Source organism: Giraffa tippelskirchi, chromosome X (genome assembly GCF_054371585.1).
Source record: "Giraffa tippelskirchi isolate mGirTip1 chromosome X, T2T-mGirTip1v1.2.pri, whole genome shotgun sequence".
NCBI classification, from domain to species: Eukaryota; Metazoa; Chordata; class Mammalia; order Artiodactyla; family Giraffidae; genus Giraffa; species Giraffa tippelskirchi.
The window spans coordinates 37112917-37126036 of record NC_137289.1 but is presented as its reverse complement, the minus strand read 5'-3'; the positions used below and the strand labels follow the sequence as shown (position 1 = coordinate 37126036).

General features: G+C 35.0%; 1 protein-coding gene and 1 long non-coding RNA gene across 2 annotated transcripts in view; one reads left to right on the top strand and one right to left on the bottom strand.

Annotated features, from left to right (window-relative positions):
* LOC145536424 (uncharacterized) overlaps nucleotides 1-13120 on the top strand; it is a 234811-nt gene that overhangs the window by 97790 nt on the left and 123901 nt on the right. The window lies entirely within an intron of this gene.
* AGTR2 (angiotensin II receptor type 2) lies at nucleotides 8465-10890 on the bottom strand. Its single transcript, XM_081563883.1, has 2 exons — nucleotides 10825-10890; nucleotides 8465-9592 (listed from the first exon to the last, which is right to left on the bottom strand). Exon 2 carries the CDS (start codon nucleotides 9551-9553, stop codon nucleotides 8465-8467), a length of 1089 nt encoding a protein of 362 aa, XP_081420009.1. The 5' UTR covers nucleotides 9554-9592; nucleotides 10825-10890.

Here is a 13120-nt window from a genome sequence, read left to right as displayed (position 1 = left end):
GGCAAGATTTCTTTTTTATGGCTGGATAGTATTCCTTTGTCTGTATATACCACATTTTATTCATACATTCATCTATGGATAAATACTTAAGTTATTTTCATATCTTGGCTACTATGAATAATACTGCAGTGAACATGGCATATATATTTTTTGAGTTAAATGTTTTTGTTTTTTTCAGGTAGGTTATCAGAAGTAGAACTGCTGGGTCATATAGTAGTTCTATTTTTAATTTTTTGAGACATCTCCATACTATTTTTAATAGTGACTATACCAATTTACATTTCCACCAAAGGGCTTAAGTGTTCCCTTTTTTTCACATCCTTGTCAACACTTGTTATTTGTTATCTTTTTGATATTAGCCATTCTGATAAGTGTGAGGTGTTATTTCATTATGATTTTGATTTGTATTTCCCTGATGATTAATGATGTTAAGCATCTTTCCGTTTACCTGTTGGCCATCTGTATCCTTGTTTGGAAAGACGTCTCTTTGAAACTTCTGCTTATTTCTAAATCAGATTGTTACTTTTTGCTATTGAATGTATGAGTTCTTTATATATTTTGTATATTAACTGATTGTTGGTCATATGATTTGCAGATATTTTTTCCTATTCAGTAGGTTGCCTTTTAATTTTGTTGATTGTTTCCTTCACTGTGCAGAGGCTTTTTAGTATGATATAGTATTTTTGTTTTTGTTACTTTTGCTTTTGGTATTAGATTCAAAAACAATTGTCACCAAGACCTATGTTAGGGAGTTACTACCTAAATTTTTCTTCTAAGAATTTTATCATTTCAGGTCTTATGGATCTTACTAATCCATTTTGGGCTAATTTTTGTGTGTGGTATAAGATAGTGGTCTAAAAGTTTTCCCAACAACATTTATTGAAAAGTCTATCCTTTCTCCATTATATATTCTTGGCTTCTTCATTATGAATTAATTGACTTATATCCACAATGTTATTTCTGAGCTCTCTAGTCTGTTCCATTGATCTATGTGTCTGTTTCATGCCAACACTGTACTGTTTTAATTATTATAGCTTTATAATATAGCTTTAAATCAGGAAAGGTGTTGCCTCCAGCTTTAATCTCCTTTCTCAAGATTGCTTTGGCTATTCAGGGTCTTTTGTTGTTACATATAAATTTTATAATTTGTGTTCTATTTCTTTGAAATATGTCATTGGAGTTTTGATAGGGATTGTAATGAATCTGTAGATTGCCTTGGGTAATATGCACATTTTAACAATATCAATTCTTCTGATCCATGAGCACAGAATATATTTCCATTCATTTGTGTCTTCAGTTTATTTCATCAATATTTTGTAGTTTTCAATATATAGGTCTTTTACCTTCTTGGTTAAATTTATTCCTAGGTGTTTATTCTTCTTGATGCAATTGTAAATGGAATTGTTTTCTTAGTTTCTCTGTCCGATAACGTGTTATTAGTGTAAAAAGGCACAACAGCATTTTGCATAATGGATTTGATTTAGGTCATAGCTAAATGGCCTAGTTTCTTCAATTTAAGTCTGAATTTTTCAATAAGGAGCTCATGATCTTGAGTGTCCCTTGGATTTTCAGCAAAGAGATCAAACCAGTCAATGATAAAGAAAATCAACCCTAAATATTCACTGGAAAAACTGATGCTCAAGTTGAAGCTCCAATACTTTGGCTACCTAATGTAAAGAGCTGACTCAGTGGAAAAGACCCTGATGCTGGGAAAGATTGAGGGCAAGAGGAGAAAGGGACGACAGAGGGTGAGATGGTTGGATGGCATCACCTACTCAATAGACTTGAGTTTGAACAAACTCTAAGAGATAGTGAAGGACAGGGAAGCCTAGTGTGCTGCCATTCATGGGACTGCAAAGAGTCGGACACGACTGAGCGACAGAACAACAAGCTTTTTGCATATTGATTTAGTATCTGCAATGTTAGTGAATTTGTTTCTTAGTTATAAGTTTTTTTTAAAATGGGATCTAAGGTTTTCATATTGTGATTGCAAATAGTGATAGTTTTACCTCTTCCTTTTTAGCATGCATGCCGTTTATATCTTTTTCATGCCTAATTGTTCTGGCTAGGACTTCCTTCCTTCCTTTCCTTTCCCTTTTTTTTTTTGCCTTTTGTCTTTTTAAAATTGAGGTGTAATTGGTTTACAATATTATATTAATACTAGTTTTATGAATACAACATACTAATTCAAAATTTTTATAAACCTAGACAGCGTATTCAAAAGCAGAGACATTACTTTGCTGGCAAAGGTCCTTATAGTCAAAGTTATGGTTTTTCCAGTAGTCATGTATGGATATGAGAGTTAGACCATAATGAAGGCTGAGTGCTGAAGAATTCATGCTTTTAAACTGTGGTGTTAGAGAAGACTCTTGAGAGTCTTTTGGACTTGAAGGAGATCAAACCAGTCAATTCTAAAGAAAATCAATCCTGAATATTCATTGGTGGGACTGATGCTGAGGCTGAAGCTCCAATATTTTGGTCACCTGATGAAAAGAGCCGACTCTTGGGAAAAGACCCTGATGCTGGGAAAGTTTGAAGGCAGGAGGAGAAGAGGACAACAGAGGATGAGATGGTTGGATGGCATTACTGACTCAATGCACATGAGATTGAGAGGGAGATCACCATCTCTGGAAGATGGTGAAGGACAGGTAAGTCTGGTGTGCTGCAGTCCATGTGGTTGCAGACTTGGAAACGACTGAGCAACTGAACAAAACAACAATATAGTATTTAGAGTTATCATTAAGTATTGGCTATACCCTCTGTTCTCTACAATATATACTTGAAACTTATTCATTTTGTACATAGTAGTTTGTATCTCTTAATCCCCTATCCCTATGTTGCCCTTCTCCCCACTGGTAACCACTAGTTTGTTCTCTGTGAGTCTATTTTTGTTTTGTTATATTCATTCAGTTGTTTTATTTTTTAGACTCCACATATAAGCGATAACATACAGTATTTGTCTCTCTCTGTATGAGTTATTTTACAGCATTACACTCTCTAGGTCTGTCCATGTTGTTGCAAACGGCAAAATTTCATTAGTTCTTTCAGCAGAGTAATATTCCTGTGTGTGTATCTATACCACCACATCTTTATCCATTCATCTGTTGATGGACACTTCATCTGCTTCTATATCTCAGCTATTGTAAATAATGTTGCAATGAACATTGAGGTGCGTGTATCTTTTCCAATTAGTGTTTTTCTTTTCTTTTGCTATATACCCAGGAATGGAATTGCTAGATCATATGGCAATTCTATTTTTAATTTTTTGAGGAAACTCCATATTGTTTTCCATAGTAACTGTACCAATTTACATTCCCACCAACAGTGCAGAATTGTTACCTTTTCTCCACATCCTTGTCAACATTTATTTGTGGATTTTTTAATGATAGCCATTCTGACAGGTGTAAGATCATAGCTCATTGTGGTTTTGATTTGCATTTCCCTAATGATGAGTGATGTTGAATATCTTTTCATGTGCCTGTTGGACATCTGTGTGTCTTTTTTGGAAAAATGTTTATTATGCCCATTTTTTTAATTGGGTTGTTTGTTTTTTGATATTGAGTTGAATGAACTGTTTATATATTTTGGATATTAACCCCTTGTTGGTCATCTGATTTGCAAATATTTTCTCCCATTCAATAGGCTGTCTTTTTTGTTGTTGATGATGTTTTCTCTTGCTGTGCAAAAGCTTTTAAGTTTAATTTGGTCTCAATATAGTTCGACTAATCCTCCCACTCATTAGCTCATGAAATTGCCTAGCACATAAAAGCTAACCACACCACATTTCGAGGTTACTCTTGCCCTCTGTGACAGCCCACACTCTTCTCTGTGGAGTGTGTTTCTCTCTAAATAAATCCACTTCTTACCTATTACTTTGTCTCTCACTGAATTATTTCTGTGTTAAGACATCAAGAACCTGAGCTTCATTAGGTCCTGAAACCAAGTGTGTGATCTCAGTTGGAAAGACCATGAGTTTTGGCCAGGTTTGAGTCCTGGGCACGTGGGTTAGAGTCCAAAACTGTGTTTTGACCAGAGCCCCAGACATGTGGGTTCAAGTCCCAATCTGAGATGAACGATTTCAGTGCTACTAACAATGATTTTGTCTATGGCTAATTATCTATACAGTTAAAAGTTTCAACAATGAAGAAGTATTGATTCTTAGTAAGAAATACATACAAATTATTATTAATTTTAAAAAGAACTCTCTCTTTCTAAAGGAAAGAATTCTTATTCTGAGGATGGTAATCCTTTGTGCAAGTGAGCATCAATGTCTAGAAGGCTAGTCCATTCAGCTGTAGGCCACTGTTTCTTTTGCAGGAAAAGTGATTTTTTTGTGTGTGATAGCATATGAATTTCTGTTATTTTATGTGAATCATCATTGTTGATATAATTCATATAGGAATTAACAAAATAATTAAGTGCTTTATTTTTCTTATTATCAAAATCCTTTCTTGTTTCAGTTACCTCATGTGGTTAATTCAGCTTGCCCAGTTTAGATTTTTCTTTTGTTGATAGGTGAGGCCACGAAACAGTTTTCCATTCTCAGACCCCTGTGGGGGAAAAAAAAGTCAAAATAGAATGTGCTTTCCTTTAGATTATCCTCTCATTTTGATACAGACCTCAAAAGATCAGAAAAAAGGAATTTTTCCAAAACATTTTACTTAGATCTAATTTAGGGATATAAAATGTAGAAATACAGTAAATCCTCTACGTATGTATGAATTCTAAGAACATGTTTGTAAGTCCAATTTGTTCATAAGTCCAACAAAGTTAGCCTAGGTACGCCCCTGACACAATTGGCTATACAGTATTGTACTGTAATAGGTTTATGATATTTTTCATACAGATAATACATAAAAAACACATACAAAATAAGGAAAACATTTTCATCTTACAGTGCAGTCCCTTGAAAAGTATAGTAGTACCAGCTACATCACTGCTGCTTTTACACTTGTTTCTGGACATCCTGGGCTCAAAATAAAGATACTGTACTACTGTACTGTATACAGTAGTGTACAGTAAAGTACACAAAAGCACAACCACTTGTAGAGAAGCATACACATGACCATGTATGCCAGACATGTGAACTAACTTATGTGACTGGATGTGCGAACACACATTCGCGTTTTTTAAAGTTCACAACTTCAAGGTTCATATGTAGGGGACTTACTGTAATTAATACTTGACTTTTCATAATAAAAATATATTCATTTTGCAAATTGCAAGAGATGAATTTCTCCGGTAATCCTATATAATCTTATTTCACAAAACTAGCATTCATGTCAACATTTTTGTCCCTCAAAATAAATATTTGAGGGCCTTGCTTCGTGTGTGGAGGTAGAGGGGGCAGCAGGGAGTAGTGGCTACTTCATGTAGTTCTGTAGAGCATGAAGCATGAGAAAAGGGTAGTGGAGAACCAGGCAGAAAGCCTCATCCATTAGCTTTCTCTCTGTTTCTTCATAGGTGCTAATATACCACCTGCCCAGTACTCTTTTATTGCTGTGGTCAGGGATATGTAAGCAGTGTGGTTTGGGGAGAAAGTTGAAGGTCTGAGCAGGACTGTCTCTGAAATATCAGCTTGTAGACTAAGATTCATTGAAACTACTAAATATATCTGTTAGGATTACCCAGATCATTGATCAGAGACAAACTTAAAGATTAATATGAACTCATTTGTACCTCAGTGTCCTTATTTGTAAAATGAGAATAATTGAATCATTTTGGGAATAAAATGGGATAATGCAAGTAAAATACTTATAAAAGTATATATCATATAGTGCTCACCTAATAGTAGTAACTATTATTGTTATTACTATGTGGTTCTTGGGCATTATGTGGGTGAGATGAATAAAGGTGGAACCATGGAAAAGAAAGTGAATTAGGTAATACTTGGAAATGGGACAACCAAAATGAGAAGAATACAGTTTTGTTTGCTATCTGAGAAACTTAACATGAAATTTATATTTTCAAAGAGAAAAGAAGACATTTATACCTTTGTATATTCCTGTAATCAGAGTTCACATATTCATGCACCATCTTCTCAAATGACATTTCTTCTTAGTCCCAGAAAAGACCACTGTAGTCCAAGCCTCAGAGAATTACTTAGGGATCAATACTGGGTTCCTCTGGTGGATCAGTTGGTAAAGAATTTGCCTGCAATGCTGGAGACCAGGGTTCAATCCCTGAGTTGGGAAGATCCCCTGAAAAAGGAAATGACAACCCACTCCAGTATTCTTGCCTGGAGAATTCCATGAACAGAGGAGCTTGGCAGACTACAGACCATGGGGTCACAAAGAGTCAGACAGGACTGAATGACTAACACTTTCACTAACAAGGAAGTGGAAGCCAGGCTTAAAATCCCAAGGATTAGGGAACTAATTTTTTTCATTAAGGGAACACCCAGAGGAGGGAGGTTTGTATTATAATTAGTATCATAATTGTTATTGTGGGAGAGGAACTGACATGAGCTGAATATTGGAAGCTGAGTAGGTGTTCATCAGTTGAGTGAGACACCCTGAGGGTCGGGGATGATTGGAGGGGTGTTCAAGAAACAGAGTGGTGTGGGCAAAAGCAGACAGGCATGAGAGAGCATTAGGCTTGAAAAAAATCAGTTTGAGTCCTTTTGTGATGCTTGAACATACAGTGTAAGAAAGAGATGGCACAGAAAAAAAAAGTCAGACAGGCAGGGAAGAATCAGATTTCTTGTGGTCTTGTAGGCCATAGCAAGAAATCTGGGCTTTCTGTTGATAATTAATAAGGGATTATGGCAAGAGCAGGAGACTAGAAGAGTATAGCAAGAAGCCAGATAAAGAATGATGGAAGGTAAAACTAAGAAGTATCAGTGGGGATTGTAAGGAAGATGAGGATACAAGAGAAGGTAAGAATCTGTAATTTGAGGTAGTTACAACAAAAAAAGTAAAGCGCACATGATCTTCCAATTAAAGCTTTTATTTATGTTTTACAAAGTTATTTAAAATATGAAGTCATAGTTGGTTATACATTTAGCTATTTGTTTTTATTGATAATAATAGATGACATGAAATAAGGACTTTCCCGGAAAGTAGATCAAGAGTATTGTTAGATCTATAGCCCTGAAATCTGGTAGAGACACCAAGCTTCTGAAATTTACTTCTATCTTAGAGGTCAGTACTGATCTAGGAAGGTCCTAGATAACCTGGTAAAATATGGGTCTGGTGCAGAATGAAATCTCTAACTTCTAAAATTAGGATTCATGCTCTAAGTAAACTCTAGGTAACTCAGTCAGTTTCAGGTATTTCTCAAACTTAGGAGTTCTAATAGTGTTGAGAGATCTATGGACCAGTCACTGGTAAAGAAGAGTTCCACAGAATCCTATAAATTCTGGAACAAACAGTGTCCATACATATAATTTAAGTATACCCCATGGTCTCTCTATTTCCAAAGCCATGTTTCATTGCCCTGACAGGTAGGTTTGTTGTGTGACCCCAAACTTGTCATTTGCTGGATTTCTTTGTCCTCCTTGAGTCTCAAAATTCCATTCTAAGATAACCTTTTCCTATGCTAGTTAAGGGTTTATTACAAATTAAAGAGTTAAAGCAGCCACCCAAATATTTTGGGAAGCAATTCACAACCAAAGCATCAATAATAAAACCCAGGTCAGCTTCCTATATATCAAAGACCCATATCCAAAAAGTCAAGGATGTAAAAAATGACCTTTACATTTTATACACTAAATAGTTTTTAGTTATTGTTTTTGAAAAATTATCAGAGGACATAGAAACCTTCAAACAGTTAAAATGAATGGAAACTTAAAAAGTGTTTATTCAGACTTTAGTGAACACTCAGATATTTGTTTATTGCAGATCTATGTTATTACACATTTCACTTTTTATGATTGTAAATACAAGTTAAATGTAGGAGTACATGTGATCTATACTATATTCCTAGCCCTACTCAACATGTAGCTATATCTTAAATATAAATTTATGCTAAAGTGAAATATAAAAAGATTATTATTCATAATATAATGTAGAAGTGCTCATTCCTTTTAGCATACTATCTTGTAAATAATGCAATGAATTAAAAGACTGGCCTTGGTTCAAGAGAAAAGCTTGATGAAAATAGATATAAAAATCAACAAAGACTCCAGCATTTCTCAAAGAGAAATCTGAAACCCCAAATCACCATTCAAAATTTCTTATTAATTATAATTTGAGATAAATTTCCAGTTACTTCTAGATTATAGATACATCTCCCCAGTGACGTCTTGTACAGATAGACAAAGAAGGAAAAAAAAGGAGGCAGTTCTTGAAAGTCACTGGAGGATAAAACTTAAGAGTTACATTTGGTTTCCTGTTCTAGAAGTCTGAGAGAAGATTACACTAAGGGGAAAAACTTGTTATTTTACTAAAGCCATTAAAAGATAAAACAGGGAGATCTTTTAAGCCAAGTAGCCACATTGATAACATACATTCCACTCTCACGTTTAAGACACAAAGGTCTCCATTTCTCTAAGGGAACTGCTTTTTCCACATGACCCATTCTCTCTCTTGCCTTGGAGCCAAGTAATTGGAACCCTAAACACACGGCGGAGCTTCTGTTGGAACCTGTTTCCAACGAAACAATACAGAAAGGGATTAATGCAGCTGTTGGTGAATCCCAGGAGAATGGCAAAAGGAAGTGCCAGGTCAATGACTGCTATAACTTCACAGCTATTAATGACACCCATCCAGGCCAGAGCATCCAGGAAGGTCAGAACATGGAAGGGAAGCCAACAAATGATGAATGCCAGAACAACGGCAGCTGCCATCTTCAGAACCTGGTCACGAGTTATTTTATTCTTCCCATAGCTATTGGTCTTCAGTAGATGTTTTCTGATTCCAAAATAACATGTTGCTATGAATATTAAAGGGATAATAAAACCAAGGATATTTTTCATTAAGGCAATCCCAGCTGACCATTGGGCATACTTCTCAGGTGGGAAAGCCATTATGCAAGCATTCACCCCTAAATATTCAATGGTTCTGACATCCCGAAAATAAAACGTTGGCAATGAGGACAGGCAAGCCATACACCAAACAAGGGGAACTGTATAAGATGCTTGCCAGGGATTTCTTCTTTGAGACAGAAAGGGGTAGATGACAGACTGGTACCTATCAACACTCATGCAGGTGATAAAAAAAATGCTTGCAAACATGTTCAGGGTCAGGAAAGAACCAAAAACTTTACACATCACAGGTCCAAAGAGCCAGTCATATCTATGAGAATAATAGGTTGCCCAGAGAGGAAGAGTAGCCAAAAGAAATAAGTCAGCCACAGCCAGGTTGAAGATGTAAATGCTGGAAACCTTCTTAGGACCCTTTTGACAACAAAACAGTGTAACCACAATAGTATTGACAAGAAATCCAACCGCAAAAATAATGTAATAGAGAACAGGAATTGCATCTAAATGCTTATCTGATGGCTTATGTGAGCAATTAAAGGTAGACTCATTGCCAGAAATGTTCACAAGTCCAACGTGAAGACTGCTGGTAATGTTTTTGCTGATGGTGGCAAGGGAGAAATTGGCCTTCATGTTGATTGAAATGTCAGCAGCTCCTAATTTTTACACCTTCTGGGGAAAAAAAAAGAACTTGTAGAACACATACAGAATTTAGGATATTATCAAGTTGTTAGCATTATAAAAGTTTGTTGAAAGCAAAAAAGGTAGGTGATTATAGAAAATATTGGGAAACAGAAGCATGCCTTATGATATAAAAAGAGAAGAGAATTCTCTCAATAATACCAAGAAATTAAGACATTCTGGTATCAAGACTGAAAATTCTAAGCAAAACTACTTTTTGCTCTTCTTTTCTATTGTCAAAAAGTTTAAAGAAAATGAATATTTCAAAAGGTTAGCCAGAATAGGAAATATATGAAACAAATAAGAAGAAACTAAGAAATAAGAAAAGTTAGCATTTCAAAAACACATGAGCACATATCTCACTCTGTATACTTTCTAGAAACCACACCACTGCCTGCTATTGCGTAGAGAAATGCCTTATTCAAGTAACTAATTATATACAAATCATTCCAGCTATGGAGAAATAAGTAACATAAACTATGGAAAAAATAAGTAAGTGTACAAAAGACTTAAAGAGAATATGCAAAAGGAACATATTGGGATGGTGGGTTATGGCTGGTTTTTACTAATTAAAAATAATTCCTATAGTTCTACTTTTCCATTGTTTTCACAATAATAATATAATTAAGAGGTAGTTATGGAATATGTGCATATTTTTAAAACCCCCATCACATTTTAATAAAGACTATTACTTTTACATATGGATATTTAAGTTTAATTCATATAAAAGAAAATCTACTTTCTTTTTTTAATTAGGAAAAGAAAACTAAAAAATAGCCAAATTGGATTTAGGGTCAGTAGGAAAAATTGTATTGTTCAATGAAATAAGAATTGAACATCAATGATTAATCATAATATAATTGTATCACTTTTTCCTTTGATATATATATATATATATATATTTGTTTTAGTTTAACAGCTAAGTAGTAACAGTGCTACTTGGCTCTTGAATATTATAACCAATATTCATATTTTTGTGATATTGTTATTTTTAATAGCAACATTATTTTAAAACAAAAGAAAATTATCTGAAGGTAAACACAGTAAGGGAAAGACTATTCCTTTGGATAGTTTCAAAACACATATAAATGAATTACTCAGTGAAAATGTAATCAGAAAAGAATCTCTTAATAAACAACAAACTTATCACTTTTGTTTAGAGCTTTACTCTTTCATAATCTTGACTTAACAAATTAACATGAAAGAATCTAAAATAAACTCACTTGAAGACTTACTGGTTGTTCGAGTTTAAAACTTAGTTATCATAAATCAGCTTTCCTCGTTCTTAAGTGCACCCCTGTAAGAGAAACAGTAGTTTAATAATTTAGGAGTTTTGCAAAATACAGTGTTAAAATACAGGAAAAAGTGAAAGTGCATCCATAAAACAATTTTCATTTAATGTATGTTTTACTTTCCAAATAGAGTATGTATAAATTGTGCAGACCTACCTTAAAAATTCAGGCTGAAGAATGCTTTTAATTTTGTGCTTATTCGTTCCCTTAGAGTCGGGGACGTAATAGCACCAGATCTCTGGTTTCCTTCTTATATATTCCGTCTGTCCACTGGGAGCCTTCAACCTACATAATTCTGGGGCTGACTTATGAACACTTGCCAGCTTTCCAGAGGGTTTTTTTTTCTGGCTGCAAAACATTAATCTGAAATTCTCACTGTCTCCAATCATAACAGCTCATTCAAATAAATCTCAAACAAAAAAATGAAGTTTCCACAAATGTGTTAGAGAATTTTGAAGTCAGTGGCTTACTTTAAAAGAAGAATATAATTATTTGCAGAATTTTCTCTTTCTTTTACCCTGATACTGGCATTCTAAAATGAGTTAAGGAGTGGATACTAGGGAATTTATTCTAGTAGTAGAGTTAAATTCCACCAGCATCTTTCACAACTTTCATTACTTTTTGAAAAAGTTTACCCCTGTTTAATAAAAGAACAGCAGCAACTTTACTTGAAGTAACATCTCTAAAATTTCTTCCTTGTGTTAAGCAATTTTTGTTAGCTTTTGCTGGAGAGATAGTGACAGGAAGGATATAATTCTTATGTCTTCTAAAAGAAATATTAACAAGTAGTGTCTCCTTTCATGGGTCTCTATCATATTTGTGGTTTAAATACAAAGTCAAATACGACATCAGAAGGATTAGGCAGCTATTGCAGCCCAGATTACTGTTGTTTTTCTTTTTGTGGGGTTGAGGGTGGTTAGCCTTACACAATAAGTATAGTAGAAGCAAGAGTGACAAAAGAAAGATAAATACAGGTGATGGTAGTGATTATACCAGTTGACAATAAATGCCATTTGCCAAACACTGTGCTAAGTGCTTTATACTCAATACTTTAATAGAGAGGCAATATAGCATACCAGTGTATGTACATGGCCTCTGGGTTCCAATTACCTGGTTCACAAGCTCAGCTATAACACTTAGTAATTTCATGACTATGGCCAAGTTACTTTCCTTCTACATGTCTCAGTTTTCTCATCTGAGAAATGGGGATGATGTTAATTACCTACATCATCGAGTTATAAGAATTAAATGAGTTGTTATATTTAGAGTGCTTAAAAATTGTGCCTAGCACATACTAGGTACTATTATAAGCTATTAATATTACCTTCATTTAAAAAAATCAGGACACTAGGGCTCACAGAGTTTAAATAACTTTCCTGAAGTCACATAGCTATTAAATGGGGACATTTGAATTGAAACCAAGGCACTCTAATGTCAGCACCCACAGTCTTAACCTCCACAGTACAGGAGGCAGCATTAGATGGTCCTTTAATCTCACCCTTTGTCCTGGCAAAAAGAAAACATGCAACATTTACAGAAAAGTCCTTGCTGGCCATTCATAAGTTGTTACAAAAGCACTGAAGAAGGTGTGGGGGGGGGAGAGTTTGAAGGATTGTTGCATGGGAGAAAATATTTTTCTTCATTTTCTTCCCAAAATGGAGGACACAGGTAGGCAAAATGTATGACGAGTTAACTTCAGTGAGTACAGAAAATGAGAGAACCCAGGACACTTACATGAGTATAAAGGATTCCAGTTATTTCTACTGATCGTATATTTTTCTGGGAGCAGTAAGAGTGCGCCTAGCTGGGCTGCAGGCTGCAGGTGAGTAAGAGGGCAGGCAGGCTCTGAAGAGGTTGCTGGGGACCTAAGTAAAGGTCCCACAGAAGTAACACAGCAAAGGGAGGGTGGCTAACAGAAGACAAAATTACAAACGATATGAAACAAAACAGATGGCTTTTGACATTTGTCTGTTTTTCCATTCATTTTGAAGTTGATCCTATAGTACACAGACAGATGGGATCAGCAAGAAGAGGTCACCATTGCCTGAAAAATATAGTACGATTCAAAAGTTTGCACAATACTATATTAGTGTTTCTCTCAGTAGACTGTATGAACATGGAGCAAATGCTCCTGATATACAGACACAGCATTTTACGAAATCTCAAAATATTTTCTTCCTATGTTCTGGACAGATTCAGGTTGAGGCTCTGTCCAAATGATGGAAAA

Coding starts and splice junctions, on each gene's coding strand:
- AGTR2 (XM_081563883.1), bottom strand. CDS start 9,553: ATGAAGGCCAATTTCTCCCTTGCCACCATCAGCAAAAACATTACCAGC.